Source organism: Cryptomeria japonica, chromosome 3, assembly GCF_030272615.1.
Source record: "Cryptomeria japonica chromosome 3, Sugi_1.0, whole genome shotgun sequence".
Lineage (NCBI taxonomy): Eukaryota > Viridiplantae > Streptophyta > Pinopsida > Cupressales > Cupressaceae > Cryptomeria > Cryptomeria japonica.
The window spans coordinates 418,596,132-418,622,052 of record NC_081407.1 but is presented as its reverse complement, the minus strand read 5'-3'; the positions used below and the strand labels follow the sequence as shown (position 1 = coordinate 418,622,052).

General features: G+C 35.5%; 1 protein-coding gene across 4 annotated transcripts; it reads right to left on the bottom strand.

The window, feature by feature from the left end:
* Window positions 1–994: 994 nt before the first annotated feature.
* On the bottom strand, window positions 995–14,255 carry LOC131070458 (long chain base biosynthesis protein 2d). 4 transcript variants are annotated; one of them, XM_058006016.2, is made up of 13 exons: window positions 14,023–14,254; window positions 13,597–13,794; window positions 12,808–12,873; window positions 9,070–9,158; window positions 8,755–8,900; window positions 8,460–8,584; window positions 8,199–8,292; window positions 7,915–8,078; window positions 7,604–7,765; window positions 7,311–7,437; window positions 6,789–6,955; window positions 3,124–3,231; window positions 995–1,439 (listed from the first exon to the last, which is right to left on the bottom strand). In XM_058006016.2, exons 2-13 carry the CDS (start codon window positions 13,723–13,725, stop codon window positions 1,341–1,343), a joined length of 1,476 nt encoding a protein of 491 aa, XP_057861999.1. In that variant the 5' UTR covers window positions 13,726–13,794; window positions 14,023–14,254; the 3' UTR covers window positions 995–1,340. The 4 variants fall into 4 exon arrangements, with proteins under 4 accessions (XP_057861999.1, XP_057862001.1, XP_057862000.1 ...); XM_058006018.2 differs by lacking the exon at window positions 6,789–6,955 and having other exon boundaries at window positions 14,023–14,255; XM_058006017.2 differs by lacking the exon at window positions 12,808–12,873.
* Between the last annotated feature and the right edge of the window lie 11,666 nt (window positions 14,256–25,921).

The window sequence follows — 25,921 nt, the reverse complement described above, 5'->3', positions numbered from 1 at the left end:
GAGAGTTATTCACATACAGTTTGCCAACATCTGCCACATCCAATATTACGAGTCCCTACATGAGTTATGTCTCAAGCGAGCTGCTGGACATTTTTTACTACAATTGCAACAGTCATTTGGCATTTTAAATTTTTTATGATTCAATGATTTAGAAGATAAGTGAAACTAAAGTGTATTCAATGCGAGTAGAATCTGCAACATAACCAAGTTGGAAACAGTTTTCTGTCCCGATAAAGGAAACAACGTTATTCAGCTCAATAGCCGTTTTGCTTGTTGGCAGACTATTCTAATTGGGTATGTTAAGCCATCTTTCTGTCTCAATCTAGTGTAAGGAATGTCTAGATTAGTCCCACACAGGTAAAAATCTCATGTGATGCAGATAGACTGGTGAGACTGAATAGAGGATACTCTCTTTCTTAATATAAGTAGAATGTGTTATCAGCATTGCACTCAATTTAAACTGAAAGCTTAAAAAAAATGAGCTTGATTATCTGGATAGTATTTTAATTTAATTTTTTCCCTTTATTTGGATAGCAGAATTGCAACATCTATGTGGGATTTTTTGGGAATGAAAAGACGTAACTCTAGAAGTGGGAGACCTGATCAATACTGCCATGTCAAACATGTAGAAAGACCCACAATCTGAAGTGCTGACATCTAGGATGCTTGGGATGAAGGCTGAAAGCCAAAGGAGGCTTCGCCAGGGACTGGTTCTCTGGACCAGAATCCATACGCTGAAAAAGTTTTATGTTTATCTATGGGGTCTAAAGGCCCCTTTTTGAATCTTTTACTCTATCATAAAAAGATATTACAAAGCAAAATATTGCATGGGTTTTTAGCTTTTTAGCATCACACAAGCTACAAAAGTAGAGATTCACATGATTTCTATAGAAATGGGTATCATTAAGGTCCTAAAAGATAGAGTGTCTGCTCCCAAAAAGAATTAATCAAGACTACCAAAGACTACCAATCTATAGATAAGAAAGAAAACGTGCAGCAAACCTATAAATTAAATAATTGTATGGATTCCAAGATGGCATAATACTGTTCGTGTTAGTCTAAAGATTTGAATAATTAGTCTAAAATCTGTTCATGGTTTTACAATGTAATCCCATTAAAAAGGATCTACAATACAATGCCATTAAAAAGGATCATATACACGGGCATTATAGAAGACATAAACTCGCTAAGAAAAACAACTCAAATCTTCATAAACAATAAAATATAATTGCTTCAAAAGCATCATCAAAAACATGCAATGATCAAGATTGTCATCTCTTGATTCAGGTTGTTTTCAACCTAGGCTTTTCTCTTCTTTTGACTGCTGCTGCTTCCATGGTTCAGTTGGAAAATATTTGATATCGACCATATCTCCAACCTCGCTGATGACCTGTTGGAAAATATTTGATATCCACCATATCCCCAACCTCGCTGATCACCTGAAATCAAAATTTAACACCAGAAATTGAATTGATTTGAAATGAAGTTCAACAAAAACAAGCCTAACATCAGCAGGAAATAGAGATGCTTTAGAAGATTGGGCAAGTAAATCCACATGTACAGTAGCCCATATATACAGAAGTCAAAACATAAAATCACTGCATGAAAATGAGGCATCCCCACACCATGATTTTAAAATGATACATACACTCTATTCAAGAAAACAATGTGGATTTATTTAAGCTCAAGGTTTCACATAAAGGTTAATACAGTTTATAAATTGCTGATGGCAGATCCTGGGTAAATATCAGAGAGCTTCAAGGTCATGCAAGACGCAGCAACACAAGATTCCAACTATGTAGTTACATCAAATACAAATTATCATCTAAGTTTAAGCCAAACGTATCTGAATAAGATGATAACCCATCAAACACTCTTCCCTTAATTTCTATTAAGTACGAAATATGGTTTGAAGAAGTCACTGCATCGGTATGCTGAGAACTAATTTCAGAGATCTAATGGCTCTGGACTCAACTTCCACGTAAATCATTTTTGTCACTAATTTTCATTCACTATACTAGCAGATACTAAAGGACAGGAACACAACCACATCCATCCATGACTGTCTAGCCTGACACTCTGGTATCATAGGGGCTATAGTAATTTCGCTACATAATAATTACAGGATAAAAGAACACACTTTAAAAATGGCTTAAAAGTTTCACATGCATGTTATGCAACAATCAATAGTCATAAATTTGTATTTGTTTCAAGGTTGATGCCACCATAAGACCAGATAAGTCATCTTTGACTTTTTCATAGGTTTGAAAGATTTTTGGGACATTTACATGCCATTTAATTTCTGCAATATACTCTCACTAGCAAGGTTGGTGTGGTTGCAAACATGATATGTAATGTATGTATCATATAAGAGTATATGTAGTATTGTGTAATGTATGTAAGATGTAGATAGCTGCCAAAGGGTTGTTGAAAGCATCGAGATAATGCATTTTAGTGTCATTTCAGTATCATAGACCTTGGGAACAAACAAAAAGGAAATAAATCTGCATTAACAAATCATGCAATGGAATATACATGCCAAATAGAGGTCAGTATGCCATGATCATATTCCTCAAATGCTTCCAATTGAAAATTTGTGTAGATGTATGCATGTAGAACAAAAAAAATTCCTTATTTTTCTCCTCCAGTAAGATATCTAAACAATAAATGATAATATATGCCTTTTTCCTTACGTATGCAATGAATCGGAATCTTTGAAGTGAAATAAAACAAATTAATAGCAAAATGTTTTAAGTACTAGATGCCTACTCTTATATTGTCTTTTAAAAATACCAAATGCAAGCACAACACTCATTGGGTCCACCAGAAAATTCAACCAATAAAGCAACAAAGAAATGCCATAAAAAATGAGGAATGAAGTTCTCAGGGATGTTAATCAATGCCTGTTGACACGTGATTAAGAAAATATCTAGTAGGGTTAAAAAAATATGTTTGTTCTTAAAATATAGGATAAATTTTTTATTTCTATTTATATTTTCATTTGAATAACACCCATAGGTTCAACATTCAAAACAAAAAAAATGTAATTACAACAGTAACAAATAAAAGTTTCTCTCTAAATGGAAACATGAAGAATTAAAAGATCTAGGACCATATACATACTTCCAATGCTCTCAATAAATCCTCCTTGGTATGAGAAGCAGATATGCATATCCGAGCCCTTGATAGTAAAAAATCTGTTGCAGGAGAGCCAACTGTCACCACTGCAATCTGATCCATAAAAGGATTGTCAACATACAAAAGAAATGGTAGACCTTGCAATTACTTCAGTCTCAAAACTATCATATTTCAAATGGGAGAACATATATAGATAATATTTGTTCCTAGAATTCACAAATAACTTCATGTCAGCTCAAATGAATATATTCCTGAAAACATTTACACGTTTTTGATAATAAAAGCAGCCAAAAACGAGGGGGCTGACCCATGGGTACAATTAAGAGAACAATGGAAGGACCATTGTCCGAAAACATTTACACGTTACGTGTGTATCTGTTCCTAGAATTCACAAATAACTTTATATCAGGTCAAATGAATATATTCTTGAAAACATTTACAGGTTATGTGTGTGTCCTTCAAAACATGAAAAAGGTCAATCCTGTGTGTGTGCGCGCACGTTCTTCAAAACATGAAATGGGTCAATCCTCAAGGATCAGGAGTAGCAGGTTGGCTAAAACAAAGCAGTAGATAATATCAGGCATGTGGTCAAGAAGAGACAAAAAAAAATGTTGAATTTCAATTCCCTGGAAGGCGCCCATTACGCATACAATGTCCTGATTGAAGACATTAGATTACAAATATTGATTGATACAAATATCATTGTGGATTAAACCATCAAAGGACTACTGTTGTTGTCATGGATAACTCAATCAATGCTTTAGTAGATAGAATCAAGGAATATATATTGTTCAAATGGATAGCCACTAACTTGTTCACCAAATGGATAGCCACTAACCCTGCCAAGTTTCCCATCTTGCATGAAGGCCTGTTGGTCCTTATTGATGCCCATTTCCGTGCTCTTCCTCCCCCTGATGATTATATCCACATTATTTCTAAGAATGATGAGATTAGTGCAGGCAACTCTGATAATGAAGCCTCTGGGTTTGGGTTTGAAGAGATTTCCCCTCCCCTAAAAAAAGCTAAAATGGAAATTCCTTCGAGTTCAAAACCTAAGATGAGGAAGGGTATCAAAGGTCATAAGAAAATTGTTATGTCCTCCCCCTCTACTTCTGCTGAGAATGGCTCCCCCTCTTCTAGCGAGAAGGCAGAAGATGATAAGAACCTTGATTGCCCTAATGTCCCGGCCTCTCCTCCTTCCTATAAGGAGACTGGTAATGTGGGTGTGGTTGGTATTGCAAACCTTCATCCCAAAAGTGATGAGCTTAATGATAAGAGGGAGGATTATGAAAATGTGTTGGGTATGGCTCGTGAACATGCTATTGATACTTTCAGCTTGCTCAAGTGGTTGTTTCGTGAACTTAAAGAGATAAGGATTAAACAAAGTGCCCTGGGAAGCAAAATAGATGCTTTCCCTGCTGGTTCTACTCATGGTAATCCGAATAATTAAGGGAATTGGACTGAGGCTGAGAAGAAGTCGGTCATGGACTATATCAAGAAGATAGGGGAAGGGGTTGATCAACTGAAGAAAAGGCTGGAGGAACGCATTACCCGAGTCGAGGAAGGCTACAACAAGATCCAGGACACCCTCAAGACTATTATGGTAAGCAATCACAAAATTGTCAAACAGTCTACAATGGTTATGAATACCATGGTGAATAATCTGGAACAACCGGATAAGGTTGTTGTTATTATTGATGATGATGCTGAGGCAGCTCAAGGTGGTGAAGGACCCTGCAAAAGGACCCGAGGGAACATGAAGAAAAAGGCAGCTATTCAGAATTTGGATCATAAAGCTATGAAGGCTGCTGCTGATACCATGAATGCCTTCGAGGCTGAGGTCGCTGAGACCCTTAGAAGCCTAATGTAATTGGGTAGTTCTGTTGTTGCTGGTTTTGTCTGTGTTTGGGTTTGGTCTTTTTGCTATCTTTTTGTGCCCGGCTGGGCTTTTGTTGTCTCTTTGGCTGCTATTTCTTATCCTTATCCTTGCAGCCCGTTTTGTTTTGGATGTCTCTTTCTGATTCTATACCTCTTAGAATCATTTTGTAAAGGGTTTCGGGGCCCCCTTCAAAACCTGTTTTTGCCTTAATCCAAAACTTGATCACCAAATTGTCTTTAAGGCAAGGTCCTAGGTCTGGAGCTGTTATAGATGTGAATGGTTGACCCACAACAATCTGTTGCTCTCCTCAATGTGATGAGAAAGGCAAAATTCATAGGCATGCAAATTGTTTTGGTTAGCTCCGCAAATATCTTTTTGAAATGCATAAGGGTGGTGACAAAGGCAGGATGAAAGCAGGATGAAGGCATGAAATTATGGAGGTGTTGGGTAAGATGTAGAATCTAATGAAGGGTGTGGTATCACAAATGTCAACGTGGGACAAAAAGATTAATGCTGTGCACCAAAACCAGAATTAATCTTGCAGAACTCAATGGCACTGAGAATGTTGACGAAATATAACTTGAAATTTTGAAAATCTGCTGAGAGCATCAATGGGCTAAAGGATACTGAACCTGTGCAAGAGAGTGGAATCTGAAGCTTAAGCCATCCCAGAGTAGGATTCACAGAATAAAGTGAGTGAAAGGTGTGGTACTGGATTTTGTGGTCGCTTATATAGTACTATGGATTCTCTCTGGACCGCAGGCATAATGGTCAGTATACTTTGTATTCCACTGTTTTGATGATATCAGCTAGGACAAAGATTAGTTATTCTCATTAGCTAAGCTAATACTTTGTTGATTTTAGTATGTATATTTATATTTCAGAGTTGATGTTGAGTTTGAGTGACAATGTCTTCACTTACACACTTTATTTGAAACTTCAATCATAATATAAATATCATACATTGATATTTGTGGTTTCTTACTTTTCTATATAACTGTCTAGACTCTACGTGAACTCCTGGTTAACATGTGAGGTATATAGTCATCCTCCCGGTTGAGCTTGTCACAACCCACATCCTGTTTTTATGCTTCCTATATACAAATGAAGCCTGAGGCACAGTTGCCTCTTTTTTAATTTACATGTGTGTGTGTGTCTATGCAGTGTCATCGACTGTCATAATGCACCATCCTTTCTTCCCATCATAATACACCAGAAACTCTTGCCATCTCATGAAACAAAATTGTAGGTTTAACTTCTCGAAAGGAGTTTTAGAATAAGCCTATAAGGCCACCCATTATTGGAAAATTAATGTGCAAGAATGTTTGTCAGAATGCATAATGATGGTCAGTAGAAGATCTCTGTACAACTGTATAACCGTACATACCATAGAGGCAAGAAGGAATTTTGTTTTTTAGTAAGGCATTGCAATTAATCGGTCAACTGGCGACCAGAAAATTATGGTAGTTAAATGCAAACAGTAAAGGATTTAGTCTCAAAGAAATTTACTGGTTTAGGAGCAAAAGAACTAATATTGAAAAGAAATTTTGGAAATGGTGAGTCTGCAGACTCTGTAAACACAAGACAGACCTAATTTCAATTTCCAAATAGAAACATTCTTGTTTATTGGAAACCATTACCTCAAAATAGATCATAGCTGCAAACCTATTCTGATGGCTAAAATTGCATTTATTAGTAATTTCTTACCCTAGAAAATAATGGTATATAAATTGCGATTTTTATAATGATCAGCTAGAAAGTTTACTCATACATTGCGTTTAAAGCACTCTCTTGAGAAAGCTGAAATTTTGGCTGGATTATACAGCATTATAGGCATCACAGGTGAATCCTGATCTCCAAGAACTTGGCATCCCATTTTCTGCAGCTCTGCGCGGAAAAAATTGCTATTTTCTCGTATGCGTGCAAGCTTTTGGGCTCCTGTTAAAAAGGCATGCTAAAAATCACTAATAATAAGAAATAATTTATATATTATATACTTTTACTTTTGTGCAAATTTCAGTTTCACAACCAATTCTCATGACTAATTATTTCTTTATGGCCTTTCTCTCGCTTTGGTAATAATCACATGGTAAGGAGATCCACAAAGCAGACAAGCACCTCAGGGGATGGTTAATATCAGAGAGAAGTAGGATATTAAAACAAACAAGCAACTTCAACAAAATTGTATATTCTTCACAAACTATGGAAATTTGAAAAAGAACAAACTACAAAAAGGTACTATAATGAAATTCAGATGGCATGAGTGCAGAAGGATTCATTGTCGTTCTCTCACCTCGATTAGAACCATCCTCTCCAAGAATAACTTTCAATGCTGATATAACCTGTTGTACACCAGGTGGAGTCATAGATGTTGCATACAGGTGTCCAGGACTAACCGATTTCAGACACTTAATAAGATCCTGGAGAGAAAACAGTAAGCCAATTAAAAAAGTGAATACCAATAAGCGTGCAGAATAATAACCTGTTAAATTACAAACACTACTTCAGTCAAAACAAAATTATCAGTGTCAACTAGATATTGTAATTTCAACAATAACATTTCAGATCTCCGAATATCTTATGAACCTTAGATCCAGCAATATAGCCTCCACATGATCCAAAAGATTTTGTAAAGGTGCCCATCATAATATCAATATCTGCTGGATCCACCCCTAGGAGCTCACAAAGTCCCCTTCCCGATTTACCAACAGCTCCAATACTGTGTGCTTCATCCAAATATGTGTAAGCCTAATCCACAAGAATATATAAGGACCGATTGTTGTGTATTTCAAGATGTTTATGAATATTAATAATAGAAACCTCATCATATGAAGAACAATTATTAAAGGATTCTGGAAAACAATGTAAACAAATAATAGTAAACTAGCCAATCAAACCTTGTACTTCTTGCAGAGAGCCACAATCTCTGGAAGCTTACAAAGTTCACCCTCCATACTGTAGATACCTTCCACTACTACAATTATTTTTTTCCAAGGTCTATGAGTCCGGGGCTGTCCTTCAGCAATAGCTTTTCGAAGCACATCCTCCAAGTGTGAAGGTGCTGAAAGTATCGTAAAATTGATGAGCTTTTTTCCAAATGTTTGCATACAAAAAAAGTAAATGGACTGTTTGCTAGCTTTTCAGTAAGCAAAGCTATTGAGGATAGGTGTATAGTACAGACTGTTGTGCTGAAAAATATTAACTTTTGACCCAGATGCTTGAGAACCAGCAATTATAGAACGATGATTTAAGTGATCACTGATAATAAGCCCACCCTGAGAAAGTGACGAATCAGCTAAATGGAGGCATAGTCTCAACTCCACACTTAATTGCAATAGAAAGTACACTTTTACTTAACTATATAATTTCTAAAACAAAGCTACATATAAAGCAAACTTGTCACAAAACAAGAATTTCCGTCTGTTTAAATTTAAAAGCTTACCTTTCCTATTAATGCTGGAAGAGTGGTTGAATTTGTGGCAAATCCCATTCCATAAACCAAAGCAGCAGGCTTCCCAACAAAGCTAGCAATTAACGTTTCAAGTTCATTGTGTAAAACAGTAGTACCTGTTGTATTACCAGAAATAAAACCGTAAGATTTGATTGATCCTGTAAGTGATGACAAAAAAGAATCATACCAACAGGCAACAGCACAATTTCTGCAATACATTTCAATCATATCAGCTCAGATTTTGGAAAACAACCCTCTGATAGACTGCAAGTAATGAAATGCGTACCCCCATCAACACGGCTGCTGCATGTACTCGGAGAAAATTTGTTCAAAGATTTAATCACCTGTGGAGTGCAGTATTCATCCACTGATGCAAATCCAAGATAATTGTAGGATCCAAGGTTTAAACATCTACTTATCTTCCCAGTTTGACTGTTTCAAATAAAAGCTTGTATTAATAAATCCCTTCGATGTGAAAAATATTGCTCATCAGGCTACTTTCTAAACTGGCCAGTGCAAACAAAATGTAAATATGTTTGATATAATTCATATCATCTTAATTTCTGAAATTATAAAACCATGTTTGAAAAGTATCACCCACAATAATGTTTTGTTGTTGTCATTTGAATAACGTTCAATCACATCTATCCAAGCATCTGGTGCACTTGCAATAGGCCGGTTGAAACAGTCCTGTGAGTTAAAAATATATATATTTGAGAAACCTTAACACTTAAAATGCAATTAAAACAAAACCTAAGGTCATATCACGGCCAGTTTCAAAAAATACGTACACTAAATTTCATTCCAATGGAAATATTTTAAGAAAAACTTCCAGCATTTTATTTAATTTGAGACTGAAAAAAAAATAATCTCCAACCCATTATGAATGCGAAGGAATACTTAGCCACTGCTCAGACCATATTGGAACGCTGCTGAGTAAAACAACAGTACCTCTAATGAATCTATAGAGTCTAAGCAAATAGGCAAAATCCCAACTAATCCATTGATCAATAAAGAAAAAATCTATCAACAAAGTCTGAAATCATGGATCGAAGTTTGGAGAAACTCTAGATGGCCAAACCTCAAAAACCTTCTTATGGCTTGTCTGTCATAGGAAAATCTTAATGCATGATCGACTTCATAAAAGAAGCTGGTAAGGTTCATCCTAATGCTCCCAGCGCAAAGAACAGTCAGAATCTGTCTTGCATACTATCATTGAATGCTCATCTGCTTGGCCGATTAGGAGATAATCCTAAGTTTCTTTAAGGTCTCTTTCTGTGGCCCTCTATCTGTTGAGCTCTTATTAAAACTAGATCCAATCTTTAACATTGACTGACTAAATTTAGCATAGAACATCAGCGATGCTCTCTTGGCAGCTATTACCGAAAAGTAAGAGAAAGAATCAAGGAAAGATTTTTAAGGGAGAATCCTTTGTACACTAAAAGAGTGAGTAACTAATAGGACTATGAGTGCACAGAGCCAAGGAATTCTAAACTTGGCTTGTGCTTTGGATCCAGCTTGAAATTCAAATAATATTGCTGGCATTAAGGCTCTAGCTCATGATTACAGAAATAATGAGGCAGAGAGAATCCTTAGAGACATTTTAAAATGATCCCTCCAATGGCAACTAGACTTGTTGGTAAAGGAAGCAACTTCTCGTGCTAGAGTTCTCGATGACATGAAATTTGCTCACTTCAAGTGTAAAAACAAATTAGAATGTGCAAGTCCTAGATGAAATAAGAAGCATATATTTGCAAAAGGCAATGTTGTGAGAACACAATCCTTGAGATTCTTTCTTACAAATAGTAAAATATGATACGAGAATCTAGGGGAGACTCCTGTTGTTAAAGTTGTGATGCCAAAGATTAGTGTTCAATCACGTAATTGCTCTCTTAAACAATATCTGGAGACTACTTGATGTATTGGAGGGATTTCTTCTTACCTCCATCATCATATATCCTGATTTTAGTTATAGCATGAAATGGGTCAAAAATAACAAAGCTTTGCCATAGACTGAAGGATATTTTTACGGCTAATCCAAATAATCACCCCGGGAAATCATCTGCCATGGTACACAAGTCATGGCACCTTCACGCAATGCTGATTTAAGCATAGCATATGTCCTGAGGTGGCTTACACATTTCAGGCATCACTCTAGTGAGATCACTAGCATCCATATCTTTCATGAATGGCTTATGGATTCTGTCTAAATGACCAAATTTAGGTAGCGGTTTGGGGGTTAAATTGATAGTATAAATAACAAAATATAATTCAGGCAGATATTGAATCTTAATCAAATTGCAAAAGTATCTAATTTGCTAGCTATTGAAATCTTGAAATTTGATGGGAGGAAAGCTTTGCACCTAATCAAAATGCCATTCATTAAAAAATTTAAATTTTCAGTCAACCATAATATCATGTACCCGGACATCACTGAGTAAATTCCAATCATGGTTATCACCAAGAGACTGTCGCAGAATAAAATTTTAATGTTCTTTAACTACAGCGCGATGCTGTGGTTAGTTATGTTGATTATAACGTTCAAATTTCCTTTGAGATCCTGCAAACTTTACCAGTAAAATGTACAACCTCTTTTGATATATAAATTTCATGGCCCAATTGATGGACTACCTTGGTATAAATTAAAGAGATACAGTTGTTGGTAATATTTATAAGTAATGCTCCTAAATCCCAGTAGAAAGCTGCATATTTTTTAACTCTATCCATATATTGTGGATTGTGGTTCTATTCATATGATCTCAAACTGCAAGATGAAAAAATACATTTGTCTTCAACTCTGATAGACAGTTCATTCATTGTGTGACATTATAAATGTTTGATTTGATGAGATGTGCTGCATTTATCCTTGATTTGGAAATTAAATTTCAGTGTTCCTCAGAGTTTCAGGAAGGACAGGACAGGATGCCAAAAAAATATATGGGGTGCAACTCGTTGAGAGATAATTATTACAATAATATATATAATTAATATTTTGTTTTTAATATATTGTCTGTTTTTTAGTGACTTAGTTGCAAGCTATGTCACAGGATACGGCGATTTTCATGGATGAGGTTCGAATTTAATCGAATTTCAAACTTCTATTAAAAAAATCGAATTTAATCGAATTTCCTCTATAAAGCACTGCTATCCGCCTCTAAACACAACTCAGCTGGTCGAGAGTATTCTTTGTATATGCTTTGTATCTATTGGGTCATGGGTGTTTGCAACTGCTGGGTCGCCCTCGGATTTTCTTCAATAAGGGTCGATATTCTGATAATTTATTTGAAGTATACATATATTTAAAAATAAACAAAATTATAGAAGGCGAATTTTATCCGAATTTTTTTTCGAATTTTTCCCTTGTCGAATTTCATCCGAATTTCATGACTGTCGAATTCGAATTCAAATTCGAACCTTGTGACTTAGGTTGCAAGGAACATTCCCTGGTCATCTCAGAGGCACGGTAAGAAAATATGAAGTCCCCCTTTTCAGGAATATCTCAAAGATCCTGATTTTTTCAAATAAATGGGGACAGAGAGGGGGTGCATTATGCCCATTCCCATCACCAAAATGTTCTTGGCGTTCAGGACATGATCTAGACCCAGGGGTGCGTCCCAATGGACTATGGTTAAAACATCTAACCTATACCCTGTTTGAGCCTTCATAAATAAATGTTCAATTGGTACCTATCAAAAAAGATCATATCATAGAGAGGGCATCGAAGATTGTCATCACAATTAGTGTACCGACCTTCAATTGCATCATATAATAACATCAAACTTATCCAATCTTCTTACCAGCTCGATGTTATGATCTTGCAATAACCCTTACAAAGGATTGAAAGATTATCATTAACATAAATGGATGTTCAGAAAGATAAGCAAGCACTTACCCCAAAACCTCAGAAAATATCAATTGTCTTCCAAGCTCAAGACCAGAAACAGTAGAATCCAAATTAATATAGTTATATATAAACTTAATATGCATACATGTATAAACTTAGAAAGATTTTAAATGTCTAAATTATTAAATGGGCATATCATAAAAGAAAAAGTTAAAAAGGCAGTGGCCATAACCTGCGTCTCAGAGGACCAATGTGTTCCATGAATTGATGATTCTATGCATTCATCTACAATGTATACCATGTGAACAAGAAATCAAACAAAGATGTCTAATAATGTAAACTATTCGATCCTTATTGTGTGTGAGCTGATTTAAAGTTTTGAACAACAGCAGCAACACATAAAGCAGATTTGAAATGATTTAACAATGTTTCAAGAAATAGTCATCTTATAACATTATTTTATAGAGGAGGCCACACGTCAAATGTATAAAATACCTGAATGCGGCGATACAGCCTACGGGTGTAGAAGTTTTCAAAAATCAAGCGGAATACAGAATATCCCTGTTTCAAGCAAAAAGAACAGCACAGCTAACATTATAATTGTCCTAAATTTGCATAACAAAAGACAATGTTAAAATTTATGATGCAGAAAACCCGCCTTGTTTTAATCAAGCTATCTTAGAAAGCTATTCTTGAGCAAGAGGATACTAAATTCTAGATGATAAGAAAGAAGGGCACATGCTCTGAGAATGCAAGCTTCTGGTTAAACCGTTGTCACCAAAAATGCCCACCACATAAATGGTAATTGGGATGACATGAGCAATTTATAATGACAGAAATACCATGCATGCAGGATTATATATGTTGCATGTATATAAATCATCATTCTATCCACACAATACTGTGCACGAGATCATATGACAAATTAGCCAACTATGATTATAGGATACCGTGTCCGGTTTCCGAAACTAAATATCTTTAAACGGGGTTATTTCTTCCTTCGATTATACTACAATTTTGCATCTGATTTTGAAATTTGAAAGTCTTATGAATATCTAGAGTAAAGAAATCAAACAGAAATTTGACAGGACAACCAGCTTTGATCATAGGATCTTATCAGAGGATTACAAAGTATGATTTGTAATAACAGAGAAGCAAATACCAGAAACCCAAAAAGGAAATAAAATCTTTCTACCGGACAGAATGCAAAATCTAGTGGAAAACTAGAGTAAAACAAGAGATCAGTTGAAAATTCATGAAATAAGCAGCAACAAATAAGAGTACCTCTGGAGTGCCCTTATCGGATTTGCAGAAGAATCTGAAGATATCCCGGACACCGCCGAAAATAAAGAGCAGGAGATAGCTAAAATAAGTGGCGAGAGCTGTGAAATAAGGAATGGTAATGGTAGACATGTCGATACCTCAATAAAACAGAAAACAAACCAAAGTGCTCTTCACAGGCTCAATTGGATTTGCCAACTTCTGTCAATAAAAACAAAACTCATTTAATTTGACATATTATTTTCATCATGTTGTTAAAATAATTTCAAAATCTTTTTTGCTTTCTCTGGAATTCTAACTCCATTTACTCCGTGCACAAAGCATTCCTATACAAAAATCTAAATATTTTCTTGTGCATTTAACGCCGAAAATTTAAATGCACACGAAAAAATCGTCTGTGCACCAGTAAGACCTTTAAATCACACAAACCTTTCAAATTTTTTTCTTGTTTTCTTCACATTTAACTTACTAAAAACAATCTTCAACTCCGACTTCATTTTTTTTTTAAAGATTATCGTTCTTATGACTCCTACTTAAAATCTCTTAATTTCTCGTTGTATTTGGCTCTCTCTCAATTTGTTTTTAGCTTTTACTCCAAAAAATTCGAAACTTTTCATTTATTGAGCTTTTACTTAAGTTCTCTGTAATCCTATCGCCATTTCCTCTGCTATTAACCTCCTTTTGTTCTGCCTCTTTTTCCTCTGCTATTAATATCTACAATTGCATTTAAAAATTTAATGAAAATAAAAATTGTCAATTAAAAAAATATTTTTTACTATTAATAGAATGTTCAATGTAATTCTTATCATTATATTCAGGAAAAATAATTTAAAATCAAGAAAAATCATTTTAAAAAATCATTTTTTAAATATTAATATGATGTTGAAATATGATTTCTATCTTATATTAATGAAAATTCAATGCTTTAATCAATAAAACACAACCTCTTGCACTTCTTTAATATATATTTAAAAATTAATTAATCTAAAATATTTTAAAATATATATAATTTAAATAAATATGAATTTTTATTTTTTTTCCCAAATTCGAGTCAGGAATATTAATGCAGAGTTGACATTAATTTATAAGGTTTTTTATGCATGCCGATTGCACAGTTAACTCTACGTTAAATTTTTTTTTTCTAATAGTATTCAATAGATTTATTATCGATTTCATGTGACGCGTTTTATTATATATATATTTTATATATTATTTTAAAATTATAATATTAAATATTTTTAGAATATTTTTAAATTTTTAAATAATTTTTTAATTATTATTTTTATTATATAAGTAAAATTAAAATAAATATATTTTATATTTTTTGTTTTTTAAATTAATTTTGTTATATTTTTCGTATATATATAAAATCCATTTCTTATTGGCAATTTCTAGTCATTGTGATGGCCCTCCCTCCCCCTCTCTCCCCTCAAATACATTCTCTTCATGTTGTGAAATGGCTGAGTAAATTTGGTGCTCTTATCACCTTTTATCAATTTTCTTATTAATTTTTTATTATTTTGCAGACATTCTTATTATTAATTGTTTAAAATTTTAGATTCTTGCTTTGCTCTTTTATGGAGAGGAATCCATATTCTTAAATTATTGTAATGGTTACTATTGTGGGAAAATACATTTGAAAGGACTTAATTTACTAGCTTATATATCTTCACTTTAATCTATATAAAATATGTTGAGAACATAGAAGAATTTTTTTGTTTAATTGAATTTTTAATTATAACATATACAAAGAAAAAAACCAGTCTATTTTATATAGATTGAAGTGAAGATATATAAACTAGTAGGATTTGGCATTTGAATGTATAAGAAGAAAAAATTAAAACTAATTTCATTTATTTATTTATATTTAGACAATGTAAATTAATGATTAGTATAATATAAATTTAATAATTTTTTATACAATGAATTTTAATTTATCATATATGATGTTTAATTTAAGTTATTAATAAATAATAATTTAAGTATATAGTGTTTTATGTATTTATTGATAGTCATTTATAATTATATATAGCTATAATGTAATAATAACTTTATGCTTATAGTTTATTTCATAGTTACATAAATCAAAATATGTAATTAAAGCTTATATATTAAATGTATAATTGTTTTTTGTTTTTTTGAAAGTAAACATATATTATATAACTAAATAATGTGAATTTGTAACAAAAGTCAACGATAAAGAGAGGTAGCTTAAATTACTTTTTGAAGTCGTTATTACAAAATTATCAATGTGAAGTCCTTTTAGTAAAACATACTTCAATTTTGAAATGAATTTTGTATTAGCATAAGAGACAACATGTAGCTTTAGAAGTATATCGTTTAGTGAACTATTAGTTTTCTAAATTTTGAATTTGCACAGTTATCTATTGGAAAGCATCAATCTAAATATCATACATCGTCAAATTGCATTTGGACAATATTGAAGTGATTGTGGTTTGCTGAAATATATATACAAATTGATTGAGTGAATATTAAAGTACACAAATAGAGTGTTCAAGGGTAGTTTGATCGAACACCCCATGTTCGATCGAACATGCTTGACCAAGTTTTTTTCCCATCCACGTTTTGGTACTTGTGAATGCAGTTGGTGTCTCCATGTCTTAACATTTATGTAAGGAACCTATAAAAACAAAATAAATTGAAAATTAAGATTAATATTTAAATAGTTATACTATATGTAATATCCACCCCTCGGACACTACAATTTTGTTTTTTTTGTTTTTTTTACATTCACAAGTACCGACTTAATCAACCAAACTTCTTGATCTAATTTAGAAGAGACAACTTCTTAATTTCTTCAATTGCCATACCGATGACAATTCTACACCACCACTTATGCTTGCACTCAAAGACCTGGTAAGCTCTTGAGGTCAAGATCCCTATTAGACCTAGACTTAAGCCTCGAGGGTTCATTCCCAATGACCCTACCTACGTATCCCTTTGAGGGAAGTCAAATGCTTCATATTTTAGAGGGAGTTCATTCTCTCCTCTCGTATGAGATATTTGATATCTCTCTTTAAACCAGAACTATAAATATTAAAATTTAGCCCAACAAGAAATAAGCAATATCTAATTGTGTTCAAATAGTGTACATACATACACAATCACACTTGGGGTCATGCCCTTCCAAAATTTCCAATTCGATAAAGAGTGGTTCGAGCACACTTCCCATTAACACATGGTAACTAGCTCATACATATCACACACATGATGACTAGCTTTGGCTTACATCACATATACAAAGTGATTAGCTCTAGCATACATCCCTTATTCATAGGGACTAGCTTCAATATACATCTCTCATAGATAGTGACTACCTTCAGTAAGCATCCCATAACTAGTGACTAGAATTTACACGATGAGAAACTGACATATCCATAACAAATAGCTACCACTTTCCCATGGTGCATCCTAGATAAAAGAAATGTTGGTGTACTATGCACTACACACTACACTGTGGGACACATTCTTCTATCTAGTCTTTTGTACCAACGAGCAAGTGGGAACAAGGTTTGATGTATCCCATACTACACCATGTGTCTATCCTCAACCTAAAAAAGACAAATATACCATTTTCACGTCAAGATATTCCCAAAATTATACAATGAGATCAGTCCAATTATTTACCTATTCTTCATTAGAAATTCTCTTCCTTGTAATCCATCGGACGACTAAGCAACAAGGACATACATCGCCAACATGCAACTAGCCCCCAGGCCTACATGCTTTTGGTGGAATCTATCCAATACCCTAGATCAATGTAGAGTATCCCTAGCCTGCATGCAACTAGTGGTAACCATCCGCTAACCAGGGGGTATGTACGACTGATAGTCTACCAGCACATTATGCTCCTTGACTATAGTCAATCTCAAGCTGATAAACATATCTTAAGTAGGTCATAGGATTTATTCTCCGGTGATCACCTTGGATAGAGAGGACTAGTATACGTGTTGGAGGAATACAATCCTCTACCTATTCCCTTGTAGGTTTCAAACTCTATCTGTTGTCATAAAAGTCAACGCTTGTACTTGGCTTAGCACTATAACTGGAAGAGAGGTTCCTAATTTAGAATAAGTAGATTATAATCAAGATAGGTATAAGAGTATATACATAAAATTTTATTGGTCTAGGATTAAATCTCACCGGTGCATATAAATCTCTTGGATCCAACATAAGATGACCTCTACTCAATAGATAAACAAATCAACTATAAGGTGGTCTACCCTTTCACTTTAACAATTCATCATTCAAAAACACGATATATGTTAAATACAAGTTATAAGGCTTTCTTATCTTTTCATAATATTCTAATGCCTATTCAACCTCATTTGAAGCGTACTAAAGAGGAAAGGTTGACAAGTTAGGAACAACCCCGAACTTTGGAGTTATTCCCCATCTAGACCCTACCCCTACGAACTTGAGGTCACATGGGCATCCTTCACCCAAAGAGCACCTACGTTCCCACTTCCAAATGGGTCAAAGTCACATGTAGTTCTCCTTATGAGGTCTCTCAAGGACACATACACTCTAGTTCCTGTAACCAAGATTTTGCTAATATTTCCCTTCAAATAAAATAGTTAAAATAGTTAGGTCATCATAAATAAGTTCACCATTTAGCAACCCAAACTATAACACCTCCTTAAGGATATTAATGTCTTGAATCGAACTCTACCTAGTATTTTTGATAAACCAACTTGAACATCCTATCAGAATAGGAGCTAAGCTTAATACTCAACATGGAATCACTTAGGTTTACCCAAACACATAGAAATCACTTCCCTTCAAAATTTGCATACTAGATCTAATATAGGGTCAAGAACTCATTCTAATGGGGTCAATCTACATATTACAGTCATATACTCATATATCATGTTAGAATAATATAGCATGTCCTATTAATGCATTAAGAAAGGAAGATAATTTTACATTAAAGGAATTTATTACACCTATTAACACTATAATAGGATATGATCCATATCATAAGTTAATCTCCAAAAGGGTCCATCTTACAAAGGAGATGTTTATTTGTAAATCCTCTAAGCAACAAGAATGATCTACCAAATTTCATAGCCATGTGGGTCCTCATATTCATGATAGGATAAGCAGTGCTATATATATATATATATATATATATATATATATATATATATATATATATATATATATATATATATATATATATATATATATATATATATATATATATATATATATATATATATATATATATATATATAGTAGTACCTTGGGGTTAGAGGTAACTTGTACCATAAAGATTCAATTTGATAGTCACTACATTATACTTCATTTAATTAAATGATATCAACTTAAGCAAATTCTATTAGGGCCTTATTTCAAAAGATTTACTCATGAATACCCTACTTTTAACAATAGATAATGTATTTTCACCTTGTAAGGTATAAACTTAAAAGTCACACACTACATCATGCAATAATGTGTTTCTTGCATATATAGTCTATATTTTCCAATTTAGGAGTCCTCATTTAATGCATAAACATTCAATAAAATATTAAGACTCAATATGTCCTTCCAAAATTCAATTCCCACAATACCATGCATTGAGATAGTGAATGTGGTTTCTAATCCCTTTGAAATGGTAATCTATTTACCACCCCTTATGCAAGCCTTGATATGGCTCCAAAAGTTGTCTTATCATATGGAAAGGAAAGCAATTTATTCAATTGACCTAACAACTATCTATATTTCCATATTACACTACTCCTATGGTTTTAGTTATAGTATCCTCCCATGATCCATCTCTATGTATGTTCCAATATGAATTACCTTGATTACATTATCTAGGTTATCAATACCAAGGTCACAATTGATTGTGACATTTTGTTTTTGGAGCAATGATCAATACCCTTGTTTTGTTCAATGTAATAAAATTTGTGCTTAGCATGCACATCCCTTTTACTAATACCAATCGTTAGTAATATGATGTCATGAACAATTCCTATATATCCCAATACTACTCTTAATTCGCCATACTAATAATATTACATGAGGAAATTGGCTTGATTGCATTATAATTGTTCACTTTAATAGGCGCAATGTACGTTTTCTCGATAATTGTGCTAATCTAGAGAGCTCTTAACATATTTCCATGAAAGCTATAATATCAAATAATTGATGTTTCTCTTAAACATTAAATGTTGGACTTATATGAATAGATTGCACATATCAATTCTATATCAACTTGCAGCGTAACCAAATAGCTCCATAAATCACACTAGCATATCAGTGGAAAGAAAATATCATCTTAAGGTATATAATGACATGCCTTATAAAGCATTGTAAATTTAATACAAACAATAATATAATTATCACAACATATTTACACGTTAATGTTGTTCTAAACAACATGATCTTCCTAGTATGTCCTCTCTAACTCTTTACAACCATAAAAGTGAACAAGTCATAATTAAATACTATTTAGAAAGTAAATATGGTTGAGGAGTGTACTTATCTTAAAAGAAAGAATGATGTTGAATATATTCTTAATATAGGTGTCTAAGTCTTCCATCGTTATTGAAATCCACGAAACCCAATTCCGGAAAATCTCATCTAGCCACACCCTATTGAACATATCCTACAATCATTGCATTCCATGAGACCACTTCTCTCTCAAGAAAGTCTTCCTTGACTTGAGGCCCCTCCATGATTCCTTGCATTTGATGGAATTATTAGCTTTAAAAGGAATCTATATCCAACACTAGGAATCCATGTGCACTTCAAAATCTCTTAAGGAACCACCAAGATTTCCTACCTCTCCTCCAATTCATGAGCACCGTTAATTTTTATTTTTCATCTCTAACTCACCGCCATTTGCAATGTTCTGAAATATCATTCAAGGGAATTCCTTCTTCTCATGCTCTTATGTTCCTTATTTCCAAACGATTCTCTCTATCATTTTCCCACTTGCATCCACCTCTAGTACTCACATTTTTCCTTACTATGCCCAAAAGATCTCCTTATGGCATGCCTTCCTCTACATTCCCTTCTTCTACCTAAGTGTCCATCTAACCTTTCCTTCAAATGCAAGCAAGGAGAATGCTAGCAAAGATTATGAAAATGTCGCTTTACACCTATCCATTACAATTGCTTGAAAGTTCTTGGAGCCTATCCCACAATCTATTTTATGCCTATCCTCTTCTCTATCTAATCTTTCTCTCTCACCATTATCTTTCTTCAGATTTTCTCAGCCTCTGTTTCCACATATTCACCTGTCTCCTTGCCTTCCTATGTCCCATGCATTCTCCCTTCTTTCTTTCTTTTTCAACTTCTCATGTGTGAATCCCATCAAATGGGGAATTTTTTGATATTTTTAATACCTCTTGCATCTAATTCTCCATGCAACCTATAGAATCAAGGTATTTGAGGATATGAGATTTTGCCAAGATCAAGGGCACAATGAAAAGTATAAAAATAGAGACAAAAGAATGACAAGAACAAACTGTATTCTCATCAATATAAAAATGATCAACTGGATTCACCAATACAATGAATATAGGCCTACTTATATAGGCAAGGCCATATGGATGTACGAGCACACAATCATGACATGTGGCTCAATGAGAAACAAGGGTAGGTAAGAAATACTAGGGGTAGGTTGGAGAAATAATATGATATTCCACAAGAGGTGGATGACCCACCGAATGTGGAGTGTAACAACAAAACAAGACCACAAAAGGTGGAATTTCTCCTACAAGCTCTATCCCTATGTGCACATTTCCCTAAGTGTCTCAAATCCAAACTACGAAGAGATGCATTATCCTAAGTTAACTTAAGTAAAGTGTAATAATATCCATAATGAATATTTATTTACACCAACACCCCCCCCTTAAGTGCAACTTAGGGGAATGAAGACTTAAGTCAACAATGCAAGATGGGTCCCGGCTACTAGGCCATGATAGGTACCCATGTACAATATGCAAATGCAAGCAAAACTATGCAAAGCAATCTCTCACAAACAAAAAAAGGGAGAAAACCCAGTGGGAAAAAACTCCCCCCCCCCCCAAAAGAGAGATGAATGTACAAAAGACTATCAAAGAAGATGGACAAAACCTCAAAGAGGAAAAAGTCCCCCCCCATAATAGAGGAAGGAGAAGTCAGCTGACCCCCCCTAATGACACATCTTTCACCCCCAAGAGAGCTCGCAACTGCTGGAACTTACTCTCGGTGAAAGGTTTGGTGAATATGTCTACAACTTGCTCCCCTGTAGGACAACACTGCAAATCAATGACCTACTCCTGAATGAGCTCTCAGATATAGTGCATATGAATCTTGATGTGTTTGGTCCGCTGGTGCTAGACCGGGTTCTTCGAGATTGCAATAGCACTCTGATTGTCGCAATGTAGAACTGTCGATCGTGGAGTGGTGAACCCAAACTCTATGAGAATCTGCTGGAGCCAATGGTCTCAGTCGCTGCGTTAATAGCACCTCGATACTCAGCCTCAGTCAAAGAAAGAGCAATAGCATGCTGCTTCTTGCTCTACCAATAAATGAGGCTTGAACCAAGGTGAAAACTGTAACCGAAAGTAGACTTACGATCATCAAGATCGCTAGCCCAATCGGAGTCTGTGTAACCAACCAAGCGAAGTCCTGTGCCTGCTGCATAGTGAATCCCATAGTTATGTGTACCCTGGATGTAATGAAGGATGTGTTTGGCAGCTTTCCAATGAAGCTCATGTGGTTCCTGCATGAAGCGGGAAACCATGCCAACTGCAAATGAAATATCAGGGTGTGTATGGGTCAAGTAGATGAGACTACCCACAAGCTGACAATACAAAGTGGCATCAACTGGTGGAGAAGAACACTGAGCCTCAAGATTGACTCCTGAAAGAAAGGGAGTCGGGGTAAGCTTACAATCAGCCATATGAAAGCATGCAAGTAGATCAAGAGCATACTTGGGCTACGATAGTGTAATCCCGGAAGGTGACTGTGAAATCTCTATCCCGAGAAAGTAGTGCAAAAGATCCAAGTCAGTCATAGCAAATCTGTCATGCAAAGCAGATTTGACCCTGCTAATGATGGATGTGGTACTCCCTGTAATGATCAAATCATCAACATAGAGCACAAGTATCAAGTGAGATTCATCCTGTCGCAAAATGTAGACATTCAGATCGGAATGACACCTGGTGAACCCTACGGAGAGAAGAAAGGAATCCATCTTGGCATACCAAGCCCTGGGGGCCTGCTTAAGGCCATAAAGAGATTTCCTTAGTCTGCAAACCAAGGAACTATCCTGGATGAAACCCTGTGGCTGCTCCATATAAATCTCCTCATCAAGATCACCATGAAGAAAAGCACTCTTCACGTCCATCTGATGTACAACCCAACCATGAGTTGCAGCAATAGCAAGTGTCAAGCGAATGGAGTTCATCTTGGCTACGAGTGCAAAGGTCTCAGTATAGTCAACACCTGCAACTTGAGAGAAACCTTTCGCAACAAGCCGAGCCTTATACTTATCCACACTACCATCTGCTGCAAACTTGGTCTGATAGATCCACTTACATCGAACCATCTTTCTCCCCTTAGGGAGATGGACTAAATCCCATGTGTTGTTCCTCATCAAGGAACTATACTCTTCCTCCATAGCTTGGTCCCACTCAGGAACCCCTGATGCTTCCCGAAATGTCTGTGGATCGGAAGCGGTAGCAATGAATGCATGTGGAAGATCCTAATGCTGTGATCGAGTTCTCCATGTATCTGAAGGATCCCCAACAAGAGAACCCATGGACTCAAGTGTCTATCGAGCCCAACGAGGTCTAGGTGGAGGTGGAGAACAAGGCTCCTCAACTACAAGTGGGCCCTGTGTAGGTGTAACCCCTGCGAGTCAAAGTTGAAGGAGTCTCATCATCTGAATCACTAACATCACTATCCACAATGGAGTAAGGTGGAGGAGGTAGAGAGGCTAAGCTAGGAGAGCTCTCCTCAAAGTGAACATTCTTCTCAATGAACACATCATGTGTCTCAGGATCCATCAATCTATATGCCTTAACACCCTCAGGATATCCAACAAATATGCAAGGTCGACTCTGTGGTTCCAATGCCTTGCGTTTCTGCGGAGGTATGTGAGCCCATGTTGGACACCCAAAGACTCTGAAATGTCTCACAATCGGTTTCCTACCAGCCCAAGCTTCAAAAGGAGTAATACCTTGCAAAGCTTTGTGAGGAACTCGATTCTGGATGTGTGTGGCACAACTGATAGTCTCGGTCCAAAAAGCGGGATCAAGAGAATGTGCATGAATCATACAGCTAGCCATTTCTTTGAGAGTTCTATTCTTGCGTTCTACAACTCCATTCTGTTGTGGAGTGTATGCTATAGAATGCTGAAGATCAATCCCCTCAAATGTACAAAAATCCTCAAGTCTCTTGTTCACATATTCCCTTCCATTATCTGTACGAAGAATCTTCACCACTTTCCTAGATTGCTTCTCCATACGAGTCTTGAAGTCCTAAAATCTATCAAATACTTCACTCTTATGAATAAGAAAGTAGACCCAAGTGAAGCGGGAGTAGTCATCAATGAAGGTGAGGACATAGCGGGCCTTACTAAATGAAGGTGCTGGAAATGGACCTGCTACATCGATGTGAACAAGTTGAAGAACTTCCAAAGCTCTCCAAGCTTTCCCCTTATCAAAATTTTCCTTGGGATGCTTGCCCATGGAACAACCTAAACATACACCCTCTGAAAAACTGATTCGAGGTAGACCTATGACCATGTCTTTAGTGCTGAGCTGTTGAAGATAGCGGTAGTTGAGGTGACCAAACCGCTCATGCCATAGCTTACTTTCTGAATTTGAATGAGTAAGCAAGGCCCTAGAAGGTGAACCTGGCACAAAGTGGGAGAATGAATAAAGCCTTGAGTTGTCATTGACTTGTCCCACTACTACCAAGGCATCATCATCAAGTTCCTTTACCACAACTGAATCTGGTGTAAACTCAACCTTTTTCCCATTCCCATAGTGACTGATTTGGTAGATAGAGAGAAGGTTGGTAGACAAGTTAGGAACATAGAGAACATTCTCAAATGTTCCATCATCCATGTCAACTGAACCTTTCCCTTCAACCTCTACTTGTGTATCATCACCTGTGTAAATGTGAGGTACCTTAGATGGCTCCAATGAAGAAAACTGCTCCTTTGTAGAACCCATGTGATATGAGGCACCTGAGTCAAGTATCCACTGCTGTGAAGAACTTGTTGTAGCCACAAATGCTTGCCCTTTTCCCTTAGACTGTGAGGAAGAGGAAGGAGATGAATCCTTCTTTGTGTAGGTGGATGGCAAGTTGATGTTGTTTTTCTTAAGAAGATTAGTTAACTCATCAACATGCTTTGTGTGGCATCGATACTCATCATGACCATCCTTCTTGCAATATGCACAAGTTGGCTTATCCTTCTTAGGTGGTGTCCCCTTCTTGGAAGAGGGTGAAAAATCGCCTTGTGATGGAGAGGATGATTGTCCTTTTTCCTGTTGTGGTTGTGAATTAGATTGCTTCTTCTTGTTGTTGGAATCTTTGCCTTGACTTCCTTGATTCCCTTGATTAGCCACCAAAGCCTTGGACTTTGAAGACTTGAGAAGCCCCATGTTCAACAACTTAGATTGTTCCAATATCAACATTTCTGTGAAAGCATCAAATGAAGGCATAAAATAGGAACTCCCCACTATCAAACGATGAGTTTGGAAGCTAGACACAAATGCTGCATGTTCTAGTGCAAGCTTGTCCAACAAGTTGAATATCAATTGAGCATCCTTTTTGTCAATTCCACAATCCTTACGCTTTGCTCTTAGCTCATTTACTTTGGTGACATAATCTTGGATTGTATCAAAACTCTTGGGATCCAAGTTGGTGAGCTCATTGTCAATCTTATAACCTTTGATTTCATCAACTTGACCATACAATTTCTGAAACATGTCCCAAGCATCTTTGATTGTAGTACACTTTTCAATATGAAAGATGAGGTCATCTGATACATACTTGCACAAAGTTACAAGAGCCATGCAATTCTTAGTGAGCCATTCTAATTGAGCATTAGGATCAGCCTTAGGATTAGGTGGTGTTGCTATTGTTCCATCTATGTAATGCGTGAGACCTTTTTCCATTAATTTGCTCCATACTTTAATTTTCCATGATGCATAAGTATGTGGAGTTAAAGGTGGAAATTTATGAGGAATCATTGCAACAAAAATGAAAGAGCACAAGGAAAGAGAGGCACAATCACACAAGACACCCCCCCAAATTCACTCAATCAAAGAACCCCCCCAAAAAGTGATGTTTTGGC